The following is a 25638-nucleotide window of genomic DNA, read 5'->3' as shown; positions in this document are numbered from 1 at the left end:
GCAGCACTGTGGAAGATACTCACTATGTTCATGAGGGTGAGGAGGTAGTTTTGAACATGTTCTTTGCCATGGAACCGGACGACAGAGTCATCCACACCTAGCAGCACCTCAATGTTGTAGTCATCATCTCCCGCGTGCCTGCGTCGTCTCAGGGTTTCATTCACTTGCTGCTCTACACTGCTGTACAGGGAACTCAGGTCTCCAAGGCCCCCAGTAAGAGACTCTACAATGAAATAGCAAGATATAAACATCTACTCCAATTCCACTTCAGAAACATCCCCCCGTACAACATCCTCGCCTATATAGTCACCACTTTGGAAAAAATAAATCGGGAACTTGGAAGAGGAGAGATTATTCTATGTACTTACAGGTAGGGGAAATCAGAGACACAATGAAAAATATCAATCACCATATGGTTCTATAATTTACTACACAGTTCATTTCCAACATAAAAAACATCCTTAAGGACAAGTTAGACCACATGCTTTACTTCCTAACCCAGAATTTCCCCCTTCCTTTTCTGCAACACATCAGGCATGTGTTACAGAGTGCCTGTGCAATAATTAACTTGTGGCCTCAGCGTCCTCATACCCAATCCGTGGAACATCTAGGCAAGAATTTCTCTTTTTTTTTTTTCTTTTTTTTTCTTTTCTTTCTAATATTGTTTAAAAAAACAGATGTTTGAAAACCCTATCCCATGAATATCATAGATTATTAGAAGAATCCCTTGAAGACATGGATCAATGGGCAGAGTTAAGATGAATCACTTTGAATTGGCTTTTAAGGGTATATGTTTAGTAGCTTGTATCTGAAGACTCAAAAGCTATTTCTTCCCCTTAGCACAGTAAAGCAAAATGTTATCATGGATTTTTGTCAGGAAAAAGTCACAGCTGTAGGCTGCTTAATTCTTCCAAAAATCAAGCCAACACATCAACAGGCTCTAGGCAATAAACAACAATAAAGATGTCTGTTTGGAACATCTTACATTGCAAATCTTTAGCTAAATACTGCAGTCCTCACTAGGAATTGGACTATTCTTGAGTCTCTGGCTCTGCGACAAAGTCAGGGAGCATCACCGTTCCCCCAGGTCTTCCATTCAGGAGAAACAGACAATCCAGCCCTTAAACACACAGAGATATTCCTGCTTTACGAACCCTGCAAAAGCAACCAGCTTCAAAAGGACAGAAAGGAGAGGAAGGTTTTGCTGTCCACTAACACTGACTTGTATCAGAAGGGGGCATTTCCCCAAATGATGGCACAGCTTTCAAGCCCTATTTCTCTACACTGGAGCTGATGAAAGGCCAAGTTGCAAGTACATGAAGTAGACCTTCACACACTTTCAGGCAAGACTCCCAGTAAACTGCATGCAAGTTTTGCTCATGGAAGGACAGCAGGACCAGGGCCAATGTTGCGAAATGTGCTGGGTGGCCACGATGAAATTTGTAATTCATCCTGAGCAGATTCAACACCCAGCTCAATTAGCTGGGCAGCCTCTCCCTCCCAGGTACCACAGTGGTTCACAGCAACACATAAATAACTCTCCCCAAACCCCATATCAAATGGCAAGGTTGTCCCCAGTTGTTTTCAGAAGCTTAGCCCGTCACTGTGGGTGAGAGACCAGGTCTGCAAACAGCTTTACAATTCAACCACAAGTCCTCACACACTCAAGAATGCAAACCCTGTGATAGCACACAAGTGGGAAATTCATAGACAAGCTCCAATTCTAAAAATTGCTGCAGCTGGCAAAGCTGTGGAGCGCAGTGTCCAACGGAAATATACGAGCAATGTCATCATATCACTACACCCGCAGCATGAATGGAATAGCTTGAGATCACTTCAGAAAGAACCAGCTATCTGCACTGTGCAGCACCTTTGGTTTGGCTGTCACTTCCCTTACTAAATAGGTGGTTTTGTGGTTCAAAGGAAGAGGAGAATCTCTTTTTTGTGTACGTGTGAGTGGGCAGGAGGAGTCAGAAAGGATTTCTCTCCCCCCCACCCCCCCCACCCCGCTCTAATATGGAGCTACTTTATGCACACAGAAGGTAAAGGTACACTTAATATGCCAACATTTTCCATACACATATCCAGATAATTTTTTCATGTGCAATCCCAACAAAGCAAGAAAAAATAAACTCGCTCTAGGAAGAAATGTATTGACTATTTTTGGCCTAGATTTGGGGGGAAAAAAAAGTACCAGAAACATTTTCAAGCATTGAGCCTCCTGCCCCCTAAAATGCAACTTGCATACTTCTTTGTATAGAAGACCCCAGTCTCCCTCGAACTGGGCTCAGTGATAAAAACAACCAACCAACCAACACCATTTCACTCACCCTGGCATGCAGCACTTTCCATGAAATGCACCAGGACTTTTCTGGATATCAAGCAGTACCCACACTCTACATTTTTTTCTGGTGCTAACTGGTTTTTAACTTCTTGTCTGTTGCTCCTGACTCTCCGTTAAGTACAGGACTCCTTAACAGAGAACTGCTAACGCAGCACAACAACTGTCAGCTTTAAAGCTGATCTGAGCTACTTATCAGCCAATAATTAATTAGCCTCATCCTCTGAGTTGCCATTCCTCACATCTGCGCTGGGAAGCAAAGCTGGAAAAGATTCTTTACTGAGAGGGTGGTCGGGCGTTGGAACAGGCTCCCCGGGGAATTGGTCACAGCACCGAGCCTGCTGGAGTTCAAAATGCATTTTGACAACACTCTCAGACACATGGTCTGATTTTTGGGTGGTCCTGCATGGAGCCAGGAGCTGGAATCAATGATCCTTGCAGCTTGGGATATTCTATGGTTCTCTGATTTCATAAGTCATCTCCCTAAACATGCTCACTTTGAAGTGCTGTACCCTCTCTGAAAAACCCAGGGTAGTACAAATGATTTATCTGTTCTCTTGTTTGCCTAGTTTCCATAGTCTAGCACTCCAGTGACTTAAGAGTTAAACAACCAGATAAAAGCCTGGTTTATACATACTAAGGATAGCTCTGTTTACAAATGCTGCAACCTGCATCTGTTGCCAAACACTGTATAGACTGCAAAGGCAAATAGGATGATGGCATGACACGAGAGCGGCAGCACAAAGTGAGAAGATGCCTGTGTTCCCATAACCCACTCATTAAAACTACTCTGTTATTCATGATTCAGCTGAGTACTAGTGCACTTGTGGAAATTTTAGAAGAGCTCTCAGACTTGGTGAAGCTTTGCATGGGACTGAAGACTGTTTGAAATACCTCAATCAACAGGAAGGGTTTTACCATAATTGGATCATTCATTCTGGGTAATTCTAAAAAGCTATAGCAGACACAAAGGGGAGGAGGGTCAGTAGACATCCTTTCTGAGCAGCACAGAAAGTGTCCTCAGATATGTCCTGTTCAGGAGACAGCACTGTTATTCTTAGAAATACAAAATACACACATGTAATTTGGAACCTCCCAGGCAGGTGGACGCAGAGACAAACACATTACATTTTTGTATCTGATCTGCTCTACAGAAAACAGAACAGTTGTCCAAGTTGTTTACATTTGGTCTATGCATTGCATTGTGCCAAATGAGACCTGTGACAAAGCCAATACCTATGTTTGCAGTAAAGTTTTAGTGAAAACCATCTTTTATCTCCTCTCAGTATTACTGAGAGCTTCCCTACGTTGGAAAGGTGATTTTTTAGAAGGCCACAGCCCCTCTGATTCACAGTTCTTTGAAAATTTTTGATGTAAATGTCATTGTGGAAGCTGCAGGAGGAGGAAACCTTATGGAAAAATGTTAATAGAGCTGTGTACTCTGCAGTATGATTGCTACAACCAGGGAAGACCTCGGCATTCTCCGTTCAGTTCTTTCTGTAGGTACTAACACGCACTGGCAATCCAAGGGCAGAGTTCAGCCTGAAGGCTTCTTGCACAAATCTTGGTTAATGCAGAAATAAGATTGTTGTCTGTGGCTTGGCAAAGCTTTCACAGAGCCCCCATCAATACTGCAATAAATAACAAATACAACCACCTTTTTCCTTTCTAACCCCTTCTCCCCAAACACAAAAGATATCTACACTGCAGGGAGCACATCATCTGCATATATCTAACCAGAGGTGGTTTTGGCATTGAGATAAAACAGTTAACACGTAGGGTAGCCCTATAGATTTGCTAGCCAAGTGCTAGGGGAGTGCCTTTGGACACCCCCTTATCTGCACTTTGGAGCTGCTGTCAACAGGTAATGCAGAAATAAATCTTTCCTAACAAAACTCTTCCAGAGCACAGAGCAGGTAATTCAGACACAGAGTGAAGTGGGAGAAAGAACCCCCCTTATTATGACAAGTGGGAAGAGATCACAGCAATTCTTACTGAAATGAGTTATTTAGATTAATCATTTGAAGACAAAGGTCCTCTGCAGGTTAATCTACAAAGCCTACCGGGCAGCTTTGAATGCACTGTCTAGCACACTGAGGAGGCAGGGCTGTTGTTGGATGGCAATTCTTTGTTATGCACAGAGGAAACTAGTCTGTTTGTTTGCAGATTTGTGCTAGACAGACTAATCCTTCCTAATCTCATTCTGGAATTAGCTGGTTCATTATCTCTTCCTTTTTTATTCTGCTAGTCACCTGCATCTTTTACTTCATGACTTTACCTGTCAGGAAAAGATTAGTCCATGCTCTTTCACCAAGTGAAATGGTTATGTAAACGTTTGGGTAGCAAGACAAAACATACAAGATTGCATGCACATATGCAGGTGTGTATTTTTATTTTGTTTTTTCCACAGGACACATCAGAGCCTGTCTACCATGCATCATGCAGCAAAAATGAGGAGAGCAAAGAATGACATCTTCCTCCAGTCCAGCTGGGGTTTCTCTGCCAAGAAAAGGCAGGAGGAGTTCTGTGAATGTAGCGAATGAAGTAGTGGAAATGGAACAGGAACACACCAAAAGGGAATCACCCCCACATGCTTTGTCATCGTATTTTGTTGAAAACCACAGCTGCTAGCCTCGCCTTGTGCCACCTCTAGAGACTTGGAACCATGCTGCTGGAATCAGAAGGTAAGTTTCTGTCAAGCATGCATATATCTGCAGAGCCTCTCTGTGAACCCAGAGGGGTGTATTCAAAAAGACAACTCCTTTGCAGACCAATAAAGTCTGCCTCCCTTTCAGATCCTCTTTCAGAAACACCGGACACTTCACATAAACACCTACGTCAAAAGTCAGGCACAACTGTACCCCTCCTGAATGCTCTCCCATATTAAAAATAACATATATTCTGGGTCACAGAAGGAATCTGTTCACTTTTTCCTTGAGCATAACTTAGAAGAGTGAAACTATAGCTGTGTCCCTACTATATTAATTAAAGCTGTGATCTGCCCAAGTCCAATTTAATGAATGCTGTTATCAGTCAAACCTCTCTATACCTCAAGAGAGAACCCTAAGAGTTTTTCAAATGGAAGACTCTTACAATATTATTTTATACTTTAAAATATGTGGGCTGAATTGTATGATACTTGCACTGCCTGGCAATGCCACTGAAATCAGCAGCATTCCTTTTATGTATCCATGTACATATGTTCCTTATATATACTTGTCTAAGGAATAACAAGACACAGCTGGATGCTGCATTCACACACATTTCGCTTGGTGAAGTTGAGCTGAGTGTGACATATCAACACTTCACTCATTTTGAACCAGTACTAGAGACCTCAGCTAGCTGAGGCAAGAGAAAGAAGGCAGGAAGATGCTCTTCAGCAGCAGGAAGAGTTATCTTCAGAATTAGATGTGCCTTGCTTGATCCCTGACTTTCCCCTGTGTCAAAGGCATCTCAAAAAACAAGGAAACATGCAGGCTCTAAGAAATACCTCTATAAGCAGAAGGCAGAGGTTAATGCAGTATAACTACGTACCTCTCCACGGTAACAGCACTTATTTACTTCAACTCACATGTGGCTCTGAAGAGCGAGGTGATACCTCTCCTGGACATCAGACTCACAGAGGATCTCTATGATCTTCTAAATCTGTCTCTTTTGGAGGTGCTTCTCTCATCTCAACGTGTCTGAGCTAGCAGACAAGTGGATCAAATTCAATCATGCACAAAAAGGAGAATGTCCCGAAACAGTGGCAAAGCAAGACAGGACTCGTGCTCCACTCCTAAACACTAACTGCTATCTGGAGAGGAGCCTGGCTCACCTTCCACCCATATGGACACTCTTGCATCTTGAGCTGGACATGGTCAGATGGAGTGGGCAAGACTGTCATAACTTAACGGTGACCTACGCCATTTAGGCATAGGTTTAATGTTTAGTATTAATAGCAATGCTTTTAAAAGGAAAAGAGAAATGAGCAGAGAAGGAAGAATTGCATTTCAGTGAGGATCCTAAGCATGAAAACAGTGGTCAACAGAGATGAGATCTAAGGAGAGAAAGGAAGTATGAGTGAAGATGGAATGGAGAGATCGGAGGCCTGCAAACATCTCAGTGAGGTTCTTCTGAGCTTGGTGAAGGCCCAGCAGTGGTGCCAGAGGAGGACAGCTGTACGTCAGGGCACACTGGTAAAACTGTGTGTGAGGCCAGTGTGTGAGCTCCAGTTGTGTCCCCGCACCCACTGCTGCACAGCAGGTATATGGGCCACACATTTAGACTCTAGGAGCAGGATGATGTCACAGAGTCACCCATAAGTTTGAATTTCTTTTTGCCAAAATATTAGGACCTACTGACAAATTTAGGAGAAGCAAGAACTCTCTTGTCTAATTTAACCTTTTCCTGAAAATACACTTGGCAGCGGAGTGTAGGAGGCTCCACAAATTCATAATGAAAATAAATGAGAAATCAGTTTGGAACAAATTGGGATCAATGTATATCCCTTCTTAACAGGTGTGTTAACACACAAAATGTCCCCCAAGACAGCTGTATTCTGTAGCAACAGCAACAACAAAAAAACATCCATCCATTATGCTATTTTCAAAGAAAGGAAACCAGGCCAACTCATAATGTCATTTCTAAAGTTGCATTAAGTAGCCGTTGCACATTTTTCTACTTGTTAAGGGCTGGACAAATGTGTTTGCATGATTGCTTTCTCCCCTAGTTAGAGTTTCTTGAAACTCTGTATTTTCTTCAGCTCTCAAAACCTTTGCTAGCAGGGTGGAGACAGGCATTCACAGTTAAATTTTTCTCTGACCCCTTTTCCCTGTCTCAATGCTCGAATCTTTCAGGCTGCTACAGAGCTTAGTCAATTGCATTATTTTTCTCTGTTGAACTTGGTGCATCTGCAGGCAGGACAACAACACCTACAGCTTCTGGCTGACTTTGAGGGAAGGCCTTCAGTATCTTTGACCAACATGTCAAAAAAAAACCAAACAAATAAAGGTAAAACCAGGGCTTGATCACTGAAGAAACAAGCTGAAGATAACCTTTCACCGTTTTGATCTTAGAGCGAGGTCAGTAAGAGGGAGATCTGATGATTGAAAAGCTCAGGTTGGAAAGGCCCTCTGGAGGCTGCTCCGTCCAGCCTGCTGCTCGAAGCAGGGCCAAATTCACAGTTCCAGCAGGCTGCCCAGAGACTCATCCAGGCAATTTTGAAGCTCTTGGTGGATGGAGGTTCCAGCACCTCTCTGGGCCCTGATCCAGGGAACCACCCTCCCAGGGAACAATTTTTTCCTAATATTTACTCTGATTCCCTGTGTTCCAGCTTGTGGTTGTTGCCTCTTGTTCTTTTGTTACCCATTTCTGAGATGTCTTCCATATATATATAACCCCTGTACCTAATGTTATTTCCAAATATTTACACATTAGTTGTCTTTTTCCAGGGGTCTATACAGCACTCAGACATGAGTGCCTTCAAGACATAAAAAAGTTGTCATAAAAAAGTTATTCAGTAGCTTCAAACCTATTAAAGACTGAGATTTTATCTAGATTTTAGCTATGCAGCATGTACAACAGATTGTCTTCAGCAACTTGGTTTATACAAAAGCTCAGCTCCCATTTAAATGCACACATGAAACTCAGCCTGATTTAGAAGAATTTCAAGTATTACAGTGGATTTTTAACAGTTGCACAACACACTTTGCTGACTACGTGGTTTGTTCCCTACCAACTACCTCTACAGAAAAACCTAAGATGTTGGCACCTTCTAAAGACCTGATGCTTTAGATAGGAAACAAGAGATACCAGGAGGTGATGACTCATCTGGGAATACAAGAATACCAGTTGGCTTCTGCAGAAAGTTTACCAAATAATTACCATGAGAAACAGCAGGCTGCTTATTTATAACAAAGGTCAATATATGCACTTCAATAAATCTGTGAAGCCCGTGATTTCTCTGTCTGTTAAGGCTTATCTTGAAGTTTGCCTTTTGAAAAGCCAAGGAACAAAAGAATTGTCACTTGGGTCAAACGCTGATGCCAAAATAATTATGATTTCTAACTTATTTTCCCCAGGAACTATGTACAATTTATTTTATTTTATTTTATTTTTTGTGGCACTGCTGGCACAGTCCATTTAATAGGGATCAGTGCTTGCAAAAGAAACCACCCAGATTGTCATGTGGAAAATATTATGTCAGGATGTTCTCATTAGATTCTGGGATGCGCTGAAAGTTGTGTGCTTTGATTTATTAGGTCCTTCAAAAAAAATTCTATCGTTAACCATGCTCCCTTACCTTTTCTTGAAGAGTTGCATGAAATCACCTATTAACTCTAGAAGAGTTAGAATGACTTTCTAACAATATCACAACTGTTTTTTTCACATGCAAAGAGCCCATCCTTAAGCATCACTGCCCTGAACCCCCCTTCCCACACAAAACACATACACTGGGACTTGCAAACTTCACCGAGAGCCAGTTCCTTAATATTGTTATTGTCTTTTTGGAATGTGTGTGCAAGTTTGTTGCTACTCTTCACTGCTTAATTGTTGCCAAAACTTCTGCTTGTTTGTTTTTGGGGGACTCAGCTAAAAGGAAGAGTTCGTATCTGCAACAAGTATTACCAAGCAAGTCAGACAAAAGAATTACATGGTAGTGTATGTGCTTCTAGAAGCCAAAGGACACCCTGCAGGGTGTCCCTCTGTGTTATGTCACAATAAATATTGTCGATTAAATTTTGATAACACTTAAACAAAAGCAGTTCTATTACTGCAGAAACATAGTGTGGAGATACAGAGAGGAGAGAACCAGATTTAACCTTTTCCTTAAGGGAGACATAACCATTGCAAGTCATTCCTCCTCTTCTCTGAAGACTTCTGTAAATTTGTTGGAAAAAGACTGATGGGCATAGTAGAAAAGCAAGCTGTCAGAAAATTACCTGGATGTGACTCCCAGTTGTGCTGCTCTGTCAACCACCCAACAAAACCAATGGGAAGCTGGTATCATGTTCAGTCAATTCTGAATAGTACTGTTCAGGCAGGTGTTCAAAGGCATCTAAAACAAGTTGCAGTGGGAGCTAGGTATTAACCTTGCTTTTTTAAGTCCTACCCAAATAAACATGAAATGGTCATAATTGCTAGGCACCCTCAGATCATCAGGCTAAGAAGGTACATGGGTGAGATTTCAGTTGTTTCCTACTTTTCAGAGCTGCTGTCAGCACCATGTCAGACATGGGTGGGAAGAGGGACTGGGAAGAGTCAGACATGGGAGGGAAGACTGCTGAAAAGTCTTAGAAGAGCAATAGGCTTTTTCTTCATCGGAGGTCGATTTGTGCATGAATGGCAGACCGAGTCTCAGAGGCACCAAGACGTACACTAGAGGATAGTGAAGAAAACAGAGCTCCTGTGGGACCACCAAGGTGAGAACCTTTTCTATTAAAAAAAATGGCTTGAAATCTCAACATGTAGCGGTCACAGTCTTATTGTTTGCACTGTGATAAGCCTAAAGATCTGTGCACAAAAATCAGCAGGTTTTGTACAAAAACCACACAGCACTAAGTTCAAAGTGCCCTATTTCTTTCAATGGCAGAGCCAGGCAGAGAAAAACAGCTGAAAAGCCATGCCCATCATGTGAGAGCTGCAACCCTACGGTAAATATAGCCCAGAATCTTTAAATACATAATTCCTCCAGGCTTTTTGGCTACTTTTTGACTGAAATTATATTAAATTCAAAAGTGAAGTAAAAATCCTGGGAAAGGCAAATACAAAAAATACAAATTACAAAATACTTATCTCTTAAAAAGAAAGGGAATTTATTTGCATCCCAAAGCCTAACAGAGCCAATGGGTACTGGAAATATATTTACATAAAGTAATCTTCACATGAGGGTATCCAAAGGGATGGTGAAAATAAAAAGCTGGTCACACAGCACAGACACAGAAGTCGCCTGAAAATACCGAAAACCTACAAAAATATAGGTATCACTTTACAGATTAAATAATACAGTGTTTAAATATTAACTGAAGATATGTAGGAGTTAAAGAATTAAGAAGAAAAACTCAGTAACATTGCCCAGAAGATGCCAAGAAAATGAAGGCACAGGAAAGCAAAATTAAAGAAATGACCACGCATCAGCTGTTCTTTCTGCTGTATGTTATACACCACGTATGTATTGAAGTGAGCATCTAATAACGTGACAAGCAAGGTTTGTTGGTAAACGTCACATCTTGTAAAGCAAGCTAGCAGAACTGAAAAATCCTGACAGCGTTGCAAGCACACAAGCTTTTTGAAACAGAAGCAATAATCATTCAAGAGTACATGCTGGAAACAATTGTTCTGAGTTTGATAATACTCAGATCTTCAGATCACATGACAGGAAATGGAACTGGCATTTGTGGACCATTAGCAGAGGAGAAAGATGCTATGGCATTTCTTGACGAAAATGGAGTGATAGGTAATTTAGAGCTCTTAGGAGTGAGGAGAGCCTAGGGGAAGTCTCGGAGAAAGACACGCCAACAAAATGGAAGAGAGACCTCCCAGCCTACAGGATGACTGCTTACACTTCCAAGCTAATGGTGAACCTAGTCTGATGAACTATCCTCTGAAATAAAAATAGCAGCTAATAGGTTCATACACAACTCCACTTTCACAGTACATTAACCACAGTGAGGAACCAAGGAAAAAAGCAAGAAAAAAATCCTGTAAATTCATATTCATTCTGGTTATCTTCCAACTTCCTCTGATGACTAAGTGAGCTGCCCCTTGGAGCGTCAACTCTGTTTATACCCTCTTCAGTGGGATCCTTAGAGTGACAATGGCTCAGAGAATTGCAAACAAATGGGAATTAAAGGCAGGTCTGAATCTCTGGGTTGCAGGATTATTCATTAACTGCATGAGCTCAATGGGCCACAAACATAAATTATTATCTTACTTTATTGTTAGACTTTGAAGAGAAATGAAAATGAAAGTGCTGACTGACTCCATAAAATACTTGCTTCTTTGGTACCTTAGTAAATCTAGTTGCAGAACTCCAGGAAGGATGGAAGATTTCCTGCACTATATTCCTTGTTAGCTCTGCAGAGTCAGCATTGCCCTGACACAACAGGAATCATATCATCAGTGAAAATGTTTCTTAGCACTTGTTTATGTGACAGATTGATGCCAGCAGCACACTCAGGAGGCCATGCAGAACCACCAAATTCTGTATATATTTGACTATGTTTAGAGCCAGCTTGGGATAAATTTTCCAATGCAATCTGCTAGAATTTTACCCCCTAATTTTCTTGTCATCAACTCCCTACTTGGCACGAGGTTTTGCTAGAAATGTAGGTTATCCTTACCTGACAGCAAACATACACAAAACAAAGCCAGAAATTAAATGGGATTACGGAAGCTATAATTAAGTATGTCTCAGTTTGAGTCAATTTTTAACTGTTTGTTTTCCATCCTATGACCAGAAATTGGTAATACCAAAACCAAAAGAAGAACTTCATCTGGTTCTAGAGTTCTCACTACTGGAGAGCGTGAGTTTGCTAGAGCAAGCTTACACTTGATATGCTAACATTGCAACAGTTCTGTGTTCAGATGATTCCTGGTGAAAGCAATTTTAGATTCATCTGTGAACTTGCCATGCCCTAGGACTTAGAAAGCATAAAAGAAGTGTTGCTAGAAATGCAAATATCACTGTGAGGTTGTAACACTTACAATCATACTAAGATAAGAAGCAGCTAGAAAACATTCGTGGGTGAGGGGTGCTGGCAGGCACAGTGCTATCGTAAATAATTGGATGTAAAAGTTATGGAATAAACCTGTAGCCTTTAGCTTGCAGAGCCAGAGTGAGTCTGGTTCATGTAAAGCAAGCAGGAGGCATACATCTGAGGCATGCCAACTTGAAAGACAGGAGTTGTTTTTAGAAAAGAATGAAGTCCATGGCATGTGCCAGATCTGCACCAAAGAATGCCTATGAGATCATTTCTCAAAAGGCCTTCCTTCCATAGTCCTGACATGATATAAACTGGTTTGGTATTTACGCATGCTGGAAACTCCTTCAATACATTTTACAGCTTTAAGTAAAAACAGCTGTCACCACTCCGAATCTGCTGTTAGAAATACCACAAAGACACACACACACGGCACTATGCAGGCTCTCAGACTTGCAAAAAATAAAAAATAAAGTGCCACAGGTGCACTGGGATGTGAAATACAAGTCTACTCAGATACCTCAGGGTTTAGCAAAATGCTGTCAAAAAGATGCCGCGTAAGTCTCAGAATCAAACTGAGCTCAATTTGAACATGCTGCCAGTCTTTGCTCAAGGACTGCTGGCTTCTACTTTGGCAATCAGAAGCTTAAGAGCACAGTAAGGACACTCTCCATATCCACTACTGCAGCAAAGAGGAGAAGTAATGCTAAAAATCCACAGCCTACTTTCTGTATAGCCCTGTGGCCTAGGGAATATATTAGCACCTTGCCTTGCCAGCACGAACACAAGATCACAGCTCTGCATTAGCTTAACATGGACCTCAGGACTTGTATGGCCTTGCCCTGGCTCATCTGCTCTTGACCTTATTTTTAGCTTGGTTTTAGCTGTAACATCGCACTGCCCATCAAGAGATGACTGCTGTCTGTTTTGTCTAACAGCAACAGTAAAGTTATCCAATAGTCTGATGATTAATGGATAAATTGTTTTAGCTTCAGCTTCCCCCTTTCATTGTTACTATAAAGACTTATTCTATATATAGAAAAAAGCTAACAAATCAAAGTGATCATGGGATAACGCTATCTGCAGACCTGTACCAAAGAGTTAGAAGCAGACTGCTTGACAACCTATATCAGTGACACCAAGCGGGCCCATAACCAACAAGGAAAAAAAATCCACCATCAGGAGCAGAGGCCTCCAAGTGAGGAGCTCACACCACTGCAACTCAGAGCAGCAAAACACAGCAAGGGGGAGGGAAAAAAAAAAAAATGGGGCAGATGTTTGCAGGCTTCCATGTATCAGTTTTAGTTGCATTTTTAAAATAATTGGATAATTTGAATTGCACATGGTAGTAGGATTGTTACTGTATTTGAAGTAACAGCTGTATTTTGATCAGGTTGTTAAAACATTAATTAGACTAACAATAATTTTTAGTTGTTTTGTATCCACGCAAAGCGTATTCTGCCTGCCCATCATGATAACCTGAAAGAGAAGTAGAGCTATGGTGCCTGGGCACAGAGTCAACACCTACAGAACAAACTGCTAATGGAGAAAGGTTCTCCCATCTTCCTGAAGCGACAGCAGGATCCTTCCAGTCACCTTCCAGAAAAGTAGCTTCCCCATTTAAAAGCTTAGCAACAAACTCCTGCTCTCCAAAAAAGAAGCTCTGACTAAAGAAGAGATTTATCTACTGACAAATCCCACAGCAATTATCCCTAGGAGAGGAAACAGTAGTTCATTTTAGTTTCCTTCATCAGAGAATGAGATAAGGAATATATGTATGTAGTTTTGCTAGTCAAACTTTGGTGTCAGAGTATGGTTTCTAGTAGGCATTCAGTGCACACTGGACTATGGCAGGCAGGCTGTTGGCATTGCCTAGCAGAGCTGGCAGCTAAGATATTTAACTTGCACAAATGACCCCAGCGCAAGAGTTGAAACTGGAGACTTGAATCAGGACAGATCAGGGGACATGAGAGTACTTTCTGGATGAACTGTAACCTCTTTGAAGAAGTAAGAACTGCCTATTTATTATTCGACGCTGCTTAAGTCAAAACGGCATTTATTCTCTTTTATTTCAACCATGGAATGTTCAATTTTCTTGTAAACTTAACTCACTATCGAAGCTAACCTGACACATCGATGAAAGGACACGAGGTAGCCCTATCAGGACTGCTCACCACTGCTGCTTTAGACCTTCCACTGATCACTCCCAAGGTCACTACAGGCAGTGGCAGTTCTAACCCTCTGATGTGACAGAAGGCAGCAATAATAGGAAAAATGTGCCATGAGGTTAAAACAAAACAAATCAAAAAAGCAGTAAACCCCATTTATAAATAGATAGCTGCAGGTGGCATGAAAAGGGGAAAAGCAAAAATCAGAAAAACAAGCCAACCAATTCCTTAATCATAAAAGCCTAACAATTCTTCTTGGAATAGACTTTCTTTGTGATTTTTGCTTATGTATCATTTTCCCTCATTAAGGGGGCTCTTACATCTTCCCTTTTGTTGGACGTCTAACTGCTTTGGTTGTTCATTTCGCTTCGATGAAGCGGGTGATGTGTTTATATACAGTTGCTTAGTTTGAAATGCTTTGAAAGGAATTTGTTTCTAAACATGTGGAACCTGTTATTGCAACAGTAAATGTGTAACAGGAGCCTGGCGTGGCCTGTGCTCATCTGTACTCCCAACCACAGTTATTATCTGTACTGAGAAGCTCACTGTCTACTGTCAACAACAATTACATTCTAATCATCTCTTTATCTGCCTTAAGCCTCTGAAAGTCTGCAAAGCCTACTACAGTGGCCAGACAGAACAGCAAGACATCAGCTCCATTTGATAGGGCCTTCTTTGGAACGGGGAGGAGCGCCTTGCCAAAAGCAGGGAAGTAGTAAATAGACAAATTACTCTCATGGAAGGTGCCGAGCTTGGTAACTAACTAGAGGGCCTTGTATATGCCACCAACATGCAATTGAATGGTCTACCTGAAAGTAAATAGCTCAGAATCTGTGCCGTGACCAGCTTCCCAAATTACATAAAGTCATTGTAATGGGAGCCTGTCAGTTTGCCCCTTGCAAGGGGAAAGCTCTCTCATCAGCTCAGGAAAAAGTCTATGTCATTTTCCAGGACAGCTTTTGTATTCTCTTGCCCACAGAGAAGCAGAAGGAATGATTCCCTCACTAAAATGCTTCAATAGGAGAGCTCCATGGCTATGCCTTACTAACACAGACTGAGCCAAAATTTCTATCCAGCTGGAGAGGAGAGCTGTGAAAAGCTGAAGATGATGCAGCTAAGCTTTTCCATTAATGTAATTACCAACAGTGAAAACACATCATAAAAATCCAAGGAAAAAATGTCAGTTGTGAAAAGGTGGGGCATGGTAACCTGCTACTTCAAAAATGCTGAAGTACAAGAACATTTCACACAGCAACACACTGGAAAACCCAAAATATACTTTTTTTTTTTTTGTAGAAGGAAAGAAACATAAACACATTTCTCAGTGACTTGCACTGCTCTAAGTTCTCTTGAACCTCCGAGTCCAAACAAACCACTAACACCACAAGTTTTTAAGAAAGGACCTGTGAGTGCTGAGCATTCTCTACTCTCTGCTGCCATAACAACCCTTCCCTGATGCCTACCCACCTGTACAGATAGAGCTATGAAGCCTGGCCAATGCAGTTGGAGGACACTGGCTGTAGCAGACCTTCAGTCTGATGCAATAAAACACCTGAAGTCTGAATGAGAATGAGAAGTGGAAGAGGGAAGAGATGAAGCTCTGTCAAAATGCCAAAGCTGGAAGCTTTGCAAATAACGAAATGAAAGATTTCTCAACTTACCGGGATCAAAATAAGTTCTTAGCTCTTGTATGTTCACGTGTCCACACAACAGCTGTAGAAGGAATAGCTAGGCCTGTTTCCCTTCTGAACTAAAGGAACCTCTTTACAGATATAAAAAGGAAAATTATTCTTCAACATCCTCAGTCTCTCTTCTGATGTGGCTACAACAGATGCAGGGCTGCAAATTTTTCTTCAGACCGTATCCAGGCATCAGCTGATACTGACCCAGACACACAGACATGACGCTCATCTTCCTTTCTTACAGAATGGCTGATTTGTCTGCAAGGGTAGCTTTGGTAGATTAGGTCATACATGTAAGGTCTTGGTCAGAATAAATGAGTGTCGTTGTGTATTATTATACTTCATATTTTATTTCAGAAGAGATATTTAATGTTGGCTTTTTAACAAATCGGCACTAGCAGAAGTGATATCATACTAAGAATGAGGTCAAATACATGACATCCATGCAGACAGCCTACATGGCCATCCAGCAGTGTAGGAGGTAATCATACCACAGATTAGGAAAAAATACCATGTTTGACCAATAACTTTCCACTTTCATCACACTTCAGATTTACACTTAGTTCTTGTGCTAGTGAAATCGATGAAAAGGATTCAGCTTCATTTCTAAGAGAAACTGTTTACTCTTCAGAAAAATAAGAACGGGAAAAACATTCAGCTAAATCACGGGAGCTGAAAGGACAAAATATTGAACCTAAATACTGAAAAAGATGTTCTCATAATTTATGCTAATATGGACCACAGGAGCACAAGCAAGCACCGTGGCTTGGCTTAACACCTTCTTGAATTCATATTTTAAAATGCAACGTGACCACGGCTTGGAGTTAAGTTACACCCAGGTAAATACTGCAAACAGTGCTTTTAACTGCTGCATTCAAGTCACGGTGAATGAAAAATTCATTCTAAAGGCAAGATACAATAACAACTGAAGAGACAAAGTTAAAATGCTAGAGCATTACTGCTAAAGATAAAAACTGCTAATGATACTTAGTCGCTAATTTATTAAAAAGACAGGAAAGGCAAGAAAAAGCCGCAACATCCATTTGACAAACTATAAAACAATGGCATGGAAAGTGCATTATAGGGTTTTATTCAAAATCTCTCCTGTCCAATCTTTGTGCCTTCTTCATTGCTTTTCAATTAATTCTATAAAAAGTGTTGAGACACCATTTAGTGTGCTTTGCTGGGAAACTCCAGGTCACAGATGGGCACTTCCTGCCTCAGCAGTGAACTTCATCTCCCAAAGCTAGATGTGCCACTGCTTTACCAATCACAGCCCCAGGACAGAGAGCATTTTTCCAGAGGACATTTCAGGGAACAGCACTCGCTTCATGACTCTAAGCATGCTTTCCTCACATAGCCATCAGTGCAGCCAAAAGCCAAGGAGGTGAACATAATGGGCAGACTCAGCTGTTAGATGGCTTATGTAGAGATAAACATTTAAAGGAGACAGAAGACAGGAATTCACAGTATTCAGTCGGATAAAAGGAATAACTGAGTGTGTATGACTGGAAAAGAATGTGGGAAAATATTACAGGCCCATATTACCAAAACAAAGAGAACTTCAAACACCCTTCCAATGATACCATGAGTCACAAATTACTCCAGTGTTCAACAATGGGTCATTTCCTTCCAGTGCCTTACTACTGAGTTACTTGTTAATGTAGCTGAAAGCATAATTGTCCTGAATTGCTCAGTTGTCACTAAGTGGATTCCAGCCTTCTGACATTACAAAGCCCAACAGCGGTTTTCTGGAGACTGGCCTTTCCACGGGCCCATGCACCTGCAGCGATACCAACTGAAGTCCAAGGCAAGGTTCCTTCACTGCTAGTAACCAACTGCCAGACAGCATCAGAAGCCAGCATTTAGATAAAGGTTTGTATGCATGACAGGCTGCTGAAGGGACACAAAACTGTTTGCTCCAAGCATGTACCCCAGAAGATTACAACAGATTGCAACTGGGGATGATCTTGGCAAAGGTTTCCCAGCAGCAGCTGGAGTGTGGCAATTTCTGTTTGAAAGTCCCCAGCAAACCCTGACTTTGGCAAACATTAAAGGCTGTGGATCTACTTGACAGCCTGGTGACTTCCATGCAAAGACTCCTGATGTGTTTGGATGACAGATCAAAACATGCAGGGGCTACCTAAGATACAAAGTGGTGCATTTCAACATCTGAACCGTCTTATCTTCTAGTAAGTGCTGCACATCATTACCACATTGTAACAAAGAAACTATATAAAGGAAGTTACCTTTCTTAAACAGCACCATCTAATACACACACACACCTATATACACAATACATACATAGAGATACGTTAGATTATAATGTTTAGATATTAAGGTGTATAAAATGGAGATTCTGAGGATGGTTTCATTTGCCCATCAACCCCTATGTCAAGCTGAAATACTTTTTTCTTTTTTTTTAATGTAACTTGTACACAAGAACTGGCTGGAATGATTTAGACTGAATCATTTTTCAACAGCAACTGTAAGGTTTGATTTGGAAAAAAATATATGAGGTGGGGGATTATAAATATATTCCAGATAGCCTTTCTGGCTTTTGAAAAGTTCTGATTCTTCATTGCAAACTAACATCCGATGTCACACGTACACACTAATGCAGATTTTGTGAAACCATGGCACATTAGTGAAAGCCTACCCAAGAGATTCATTTTCTGTAAGAGAAAACTTAAAAACTGGAAGGGCTAAAAAGGGGAGGGAGCTCTCCTAAATTAGAAGCCAGTTGTCAAATCTCACAATTCCTAATGAAGCAGAACCTCTCCTGCCTGACTATGGCTATAATTATACAGTGCAACCCAACAGTGATATACTTATAAAAAGCATACAGCTTGACATTACATACATACTGATGTCCCAGTATGGTCAGTAAAGAAAGAGCAAATAGGCAACTTATGAATTTTAATTTTGATTGTAATACTACAAAACTGGTTTACAAACAGAAGAGAATCCCCCATTAGCCTTCCTGTTTCCTTTCAGGGAAGGGAAAAATCTGCAAGGCCCAAAACACCATGGCCTCAGCAACTGGAACAGAAGTTATTTCATCATGGATTCATTACCCTTCAATACTTTCCTTTTTTCATATAGATTCTTACACAAAGAGGCACTTTTTTTTTCTTTCCATCTCACCAAATTCCTATTAGTGAGCCAACCTTGACTGTACCTCGCACAGATGTGTTATGAATATAACTCCCAGTGTTTCCACACAGGATATTTTGATCATTCCCCTCTCTTTCCCCCCATCCCAATCCCATCCAAAATAGCACAGAGCCATAAATTCTCCCGTTCTGACCTCCACCTCTTTCTGGCCTGAAAGACAGTGCCGTCTACGTTTGCTTGAAAAAGCAATAGCTAAACTGAGTTTTTCAGATAAATTCATTTCTGCACTGCGTGTGCTGTCCAACAATGGAGGGGAAGTATGCTGAAAACACATTCTGTATGAGATTACTATACACATTGTTAACTTTTTATGCTCAGAACTGATTTTCTGCCTCCTGACACTTGCAGTTTGATTTTAAGACTGCTCGGATAACACCATACATTTCCAACAGTTACATTCAAATTAATATTGAGGGAATCTCACCCTAATGCGTGAGTATCCACAGTGCCATTTATTTGTGGAATGGCATTCAAGAAGCATTTCTTGCCCTGTATACCTCTTAAATAGCACTCCCTCTGTGTGAAGCTGTTCTTTGAAGCCAAGGAATTTCCCTATTAAAGGAGAGTTGCCAGCTTTCCCTATTTGGCGAGAAGGGTCCCATTCTTGCGCCTCTCTCGATTTCCTGTACAGTATGCTTTAATGAGCCCTGCAGTCTGGTGGAAAGCTAACAAAGACAGTGAAATAATAATAATAAATAAATAATAATAATAATAATAATAATAAAGGATAACCTGAGATGGGAGAAGATTTAGAAGAGTTTTCCACAGAATATACAATGGGTCTGACTAGACATATGACAAAAAGGGACAACTCGCCACAAATGACTGAATGCTATAGAGAAAAAAGCCCCAGTGTGCACACTGCTTGGGGTGGGCAGGGGTGAAGAAGGGAAATAAAGATGGCTAGCACATCACAAGAGCTGTTTCAAAGTGTACAGAAATTATGTCTTGGTCTTGAGTATATAAGTTTCACTTTATCAGATGGCCTGTTAACAGTCCTAAACTGAATGAGGCCGGTTAAGATGCCCAAGCCATATCAACGGGAAAACTCCTGAGGATTATCTCTGACTTGCAGGAACAGGAGGTCCACATTTGACCACGTTTTACAGTCAAATTTGGTGCTGAGTTTTTAGTCTTCATTTTGCCAGTTTTAGACACATAAAAGGAACTCTTAAGCTAATGTTAATCAGTAACTTTTCATGCTTTTTAAACAAAATTACAAAGAAAAAATGCTTAGTCAAATATTATTTGTCTTGCAGAAATACTTCACAAATACGAGCTACAAAGACAATCCGAGGCACCAAAAGAAATGAACAGCATGGTTTATGGAAAGCTGAAGCAGGTGTTGGAAGAGAACACAAGGTTATTTAGAGGATAGTTTCTTTTTGCACAGCCAAATATCCTGATAGCCTGTGCGACTGAGTTACATCATTGTATGTGTTTAACAGTACAGCAGAAAGTCCTGATAAATTTTGTGGTTAGTAAAGCACGGTGTCACATGTAAAGTGACAAAAAGCCATGTGTCACATGTAAAAGTAATAGAAGACTTGTAGAGGAATCTAGTAACATACATTGATTAAGCAGATACTGGCAGCTGACATTCACTGCTGATAATTACAAAGTAGCTCACAGGAGAAAAGTGAACACAGTGAACACATATGCACAGGAGTGAGCTGTGTGTAGCCAAAAAGAAGCCTGAGCATCAGGTACTTGGTCCACACACCCACACTGCAGCTGGTTGGATGTAATTGCCCAGAGTACAGATGTAGGACTCTCACTACCAGTCACTTCACTGGGCAGCTCTTCCCCCATTCAGCAGCACTACTTGCTTATAAGAGCACTCCATCTCTCGACTCATACTGGAACTTGGAGACCTGATCTATCAAAATGCAACAGCTGACTATTTCAACCCCCCTTCTCTCACCTTCCAAGTGCTGACACGGGCTCTGCCACATTGCCTTTCCAGACTCGGAGCCATCTCGGATATAGTCCCCTACTACATTTGCAGAGACCACTGCAAAAGCAAGAGTCTTACCTTGCACTGTATCCCATCTAACAAGTATCTACACTGTTACTTCCAACAACAGGAGCATGATTCTTTTTCAACTGTCCAGCAGTGAAATGGAGGAAGAAAAAGCAGAGTTGTGCCTCTCCTAGTACATTTAACAGTGATGTCAATCAGTCACTTTTTCACAAGGGTTTAGAGAAACACAGAAATAAAAAAGCCTTCTAATTTGCACACACATATACTCTTCTCTAGGAATTCTTCTGGGAATGTTAGCCCAGTTTTTAATCTTCAATTAAATTCTAAATAATAGACTGGTATATGAAAAATCTCCTGTGTTTCCAGGCTGTTGCATATTAACATAGATGCAAGCAATGGACTGTCAAACCATATACCATAAAGGTGGCCTATATTTGGAGTGATGAGCAATGTTAGTTAGATCTAAAAGTGAACTGAGATTCTAAGTTACAGTAAACACATTTTTTCTGTTTTGATTTAAAAGTTACTTTAATAAGTGGTAATTCTTGATCTTGGAAAATATTTACCTTGAATGAGTAAGGCAGATAACAAACTAAAAAAGGTCCATATGACATTTCTGCTCTTTGTTTTGAAGAATTCACATAATTTCAGCACTGTCATCTAAAAATCCAGACTCCAGCTTGGATTCAATTACTAACACAAAAACAAGTTTATCCCTACTCTGGATTCAGATTTGATAGTGCGGTTGCACTAGACCCCCAAAAGAAGATGGCAGCATGAGTAATGTAAGAGTAACAACCAAAGTTAGAAGAAAAACTGTTTAAAATGATGAAACAACAGAATCAGCCAATGTAGCAGAAGTGTAAAAGTGGCATAATTGCAAAAAATACCAATTTAAAAAAAATAAAAATCTAAGTGTTGGTCACAGATAGTAAGCCTCTTTTCCTTGCCACATGGAAGTTTAACCATTTTTCAAAATTCCATTGGCATAAATATAAAGGAAAAGCTCCAACTATAAACTATCACTGAATGCAGTTGAACTCTGGTTCCTGCTTTTTTTCCATGTAAGTTAGCATTCCAAGACCAACGAATGTCTCCAAATCCAAGCTATTTCCAAACGTTATATGTACCATGATACCGTCCAAAATAACGGCAAAAATGTGTATGAAGCCATTCTCCTCGAACACTACATAAAAAGAGGAAAGGGGTGCACCAACAAAACATGCTGATCTGCACATGCAAGCTATTGGGTTTAATCAAGACAACAAAAAAGCTTCAGTAAACAACTAAGCAAAAACATTATTCTATTTCTGAACTGAAGAACAGTATCAAAATCAGCTCTCAGTTATGCCAGCTGAAATCTGATGTAACCATTAGTGAGACAGGCAGTGCAATTTGGAGGACCTGGGACTCAGGCAATTTGGATTGGGTTTTAAGCTCTGCCACTGATTGTGGAGCAGTCTCTTCCTGACCTTGGATATCAACTTACCTGCTTCTAAAGCTGCGTTAATAATTTGCAGTTCCTTGAAAATCCTACCCGAAGTGTAATTATTATAACAATCCTAAATTAACCTTTTTAGAAGGTGGTGAGAGCAGCTTATTATGTCTCAAGGAACCAAACGGTTTCATGGAGGCTCTTTTTGTCCAACTTGTTGTCCAGCTTTTCCAAGGAAAAATGGAAAAGAGAGTTTCCTTTTATAAAGAAAAAAAGAGACCTAATACGGAATAGGGAACACTTGCTAAGAGGAAAATGACTGAAGCCTTTTCCTTGTTGAGACAGCTGCCCACCCAGCAAAGAAATTGGCTTTCCTTCTAGGAAGCTGGCTTTCCTTGCTTCAGAAAGCCGGCTGCTGCCTTGGTTTCCCTCACATTAGAGCCAGAATCCTGTCTTTCCCCCTTGCAGTAGCTTGAAATGGGCCAGGGAACTGTTTGCTTAATGTAGAAAATGGAAAGGAGGGCAAATGTCCACCTCCTGAGGGAGAGGCAGATGCTTTTGGCTCAAGGATAATGTACCAAGAACAGCTGTACTGTTTAGAAGAAGACCAGATCTCAGACACTGGACATGTACTTTTTTTTTTTCTTCTTCTTATAAAGTCACTCAACAAAATCTTCCTACTACTGCTGTCTCTCATTTCACCAACACCCCGGCTCACTCAAGTCCCGGAGGTTCACACACACATACCTGCCTCTCCGTTCTGAGTGTTGATATGCTGCTGCTAAGCCAGCGGTATCAATAGGGACTGGGGCTGGGATGGTACGGTACGTTTTTTAAATGCTAAGAGAAAACACTTGAGGTCCAAAGGTCCCTGCTATTTATGCCAAACGAGTAAAATCTCAGTCTTTTGATTTACTGCGTGAATACATCTATGAACACCTGTGTGTGTGGACAACCACTTGTCCTCTATAGCGCATTCTGTCCCTAAAAGGGACCTTAAGGACTTGAGGCAAGTAGAGCATAGAGATGGAAAGCCGCTGGAATGTGCCACCAGCTACCAGAGTGTCACAAAAACTGTGTGATCCCCATGAGGTATGGGGATAAACAAAGAGGGTTCGAAATGCTCTACTGGGTTACATGTTGACAGCCTGTAATGACAGCTGTTAGTATTCCTCATGGTGTGAATCAGACGGAGGTATGTTTTTATAAAGTAACTTAAAGCATTTATGTTTAAATATTTAGAAAAAATGATTTCAGTGGCACATAAATGTGGTTCCAAAGTCATTCCACATACTTAAGTTCTTTCACGCTGTTTCTAAAGTTATTGCGGCCTGTTCAGACTGTGATGCAGAATAATGGTGAAAAGTAGACAAAATAAGAAAATATATAATTGCACACTACCTGACAGAACACTTGACTGAGAAACAAACAAACAATAAATAAATGAAAAAAAAAAAAAAGAATTTACAGGACCTGTAAACATCATGCTTTTGCTTCACCAAGTGTTACTTGCTTTAAGTAAAAGGCAAACCCAGTGACTGTTTTGTGAGACTTGAGACAAAACTTGGACCATGTTGCAGTCTCCTGGTAAAGAAAGGTTTTCTGGCTATCATAGGTGCTGGTTGACACCACAGTAAACACAGAGATGAGTAGAAGCAACTTCTATGTTCAATTGGAAATAGATCTCCATTTTGTAATTCTCACCTATGAGCCCTCAAGACAAACTTAATTCTGGAGGTAATTGCTTATTGATCTTCCCTCGTAGGGGATAATCCCAAAACAAAGATTATTCGTACATCTAACAAATTAAGGACTAACCTTCAAGCAATGAAATAATTCCACAAATCAATAGGTCATTTCTCTTAGGTTAATGAAGGACAGAAAGAATCAAGGAGACAAAAGCTAACATGAAGCAGCAGAAATTTTAAAACTTCATCCAAACAGCAAGCAGCAGTCGGGGTAGCCTTGTCCACAGAAGTCTATCTTCAGTCTTAGTAACACAACACTTCACATTTCTTCTTGACTGTAACACAAAGAGCTTTAAAGAACAAAGAAGAATAGAATACCTTCTTCTACAGATGTTGTAGAAATTCTGAACACTAGAGAAAAGGAAGAAGAGTTCAGAAGCCTATTTGTACTCGTTACCGTCAGGCTTCAATTTGTTCCTGCTATAATTCTGAGTCTGGTGACTGCTGTAAGCAATCCCCAAGTCCTCTTCTCCAAAGCTGCTTCCTGTCAAGGCAGCGTAGCCTGTACATGTGGTTGGCCCAGTCTAGGTGCAGGTTTTGTCTTTTGCCTTTGTCACACTTCATGAGGTTCCTGCCAGCCCAATTCTCCAGCCTGTCCGGAGCCCCCTTAACAGCAGCCCTCCCACAGTAACGGATCCCTCTGCTTGGTGTCCGTCTGAATTTACTGAAGCTGATTTCTCTACCATCACCCCAGCGGTGTCCACAATACCATTCCCTAAGAAACTCCACTGGACTTTGTATAGGCTCATAAGGATAACATACAGTGTCCTAGTCTGAAAGAATGGCTTCTACTGGTCAGTACAACACTAGTCGGTATGATGTACTCTGGTATACTGGTTGCATTTGTGACATCTATTAAGTATATTTCATTTGTTCCTCTTACCTTTGACATCCACATTATTGTGGGAAGTAAGTGGTATACATTTAGTAAATACCAAATGAAATGGAAAAAAAAATGAAATGAGATGAACAACTGCTTGGGAAAAAACAAAAAATCTTTTTTTTTTTTGTGACTTGAGATATCTTACTCTCTTGATGGTACATACCTTAAACAGGATTTCTTGTCATTGTTATAATGCTATATTCGATTCCCTTTCATCATTTCAAACATTTTAAACTCAGACTCATGTATTTCATCAGTTGCATCACACGTTTTTCCATCCAGTCTAAATCAAGTCCAATTTTAGAAAATCAGTACATTGCCAGTTCAGTGTCTTACTACGGAAGGAACAAAGTCTACAAAGTGAGGTCATTCTAGGTCATTCTGGGTCAAAGGGACGTTACCCACAAACCGTACTATGTATGTTCACTATTCACTATCAAACCTTCTAATTTTTTTAAACTAAATAATGAGTTTGCATTCTTAAGCCCCAACTCTTTATTCATTCATTCTAATAAAACTCCTCCCATGTTAACAGAC

General features: G+C 40.7%; 1 protein-coding gene across 4 annotated transcripts in view; it reads right to left on the bottom strand.

The window, feature by feature from the left end:
* Positions 1–25638, bottom strand: part of ADAMTS3 (ADAM metallopeptidase with thrombospondin type 1 motif 3) — a 159128-nt gene that overhangs the window by 38526 nt on the left and 94964 nt on the right. For 3 of the 4 annotated variants that reach the window (XM_083836119.1, XM_083836120.1, XM_083836118.1), the window contains one exon: positions 24–223. In XM_083836119.1, the coding sequence (XP_083692245.1) occupies positions 24–223 (200 nt within the window). Of the gene's footprint in view, positions 1–23; positions 224–2330; positions 3039–25638 lie in introns of those variants that run through there. The other variant, XM_083836121.1, reaches the window with a different exon arrangement.

This window comes from Anser anser, assembly GCF_964211835.1.
Source record: "Anser anser genome assembly, chromosome: 4".
In the NCBI taxonomy this organism is placed as follows: Eukaryota; Metazoa; Chordata; class Aves; order Anseriformes; family Anatidae; genus Anser; species Anser anser.
The sequence above is the reverse complement of the archived record's forward strand: the minus strand, read 5'-3'. Positions and strand labels throughout refer to the sequence as shown.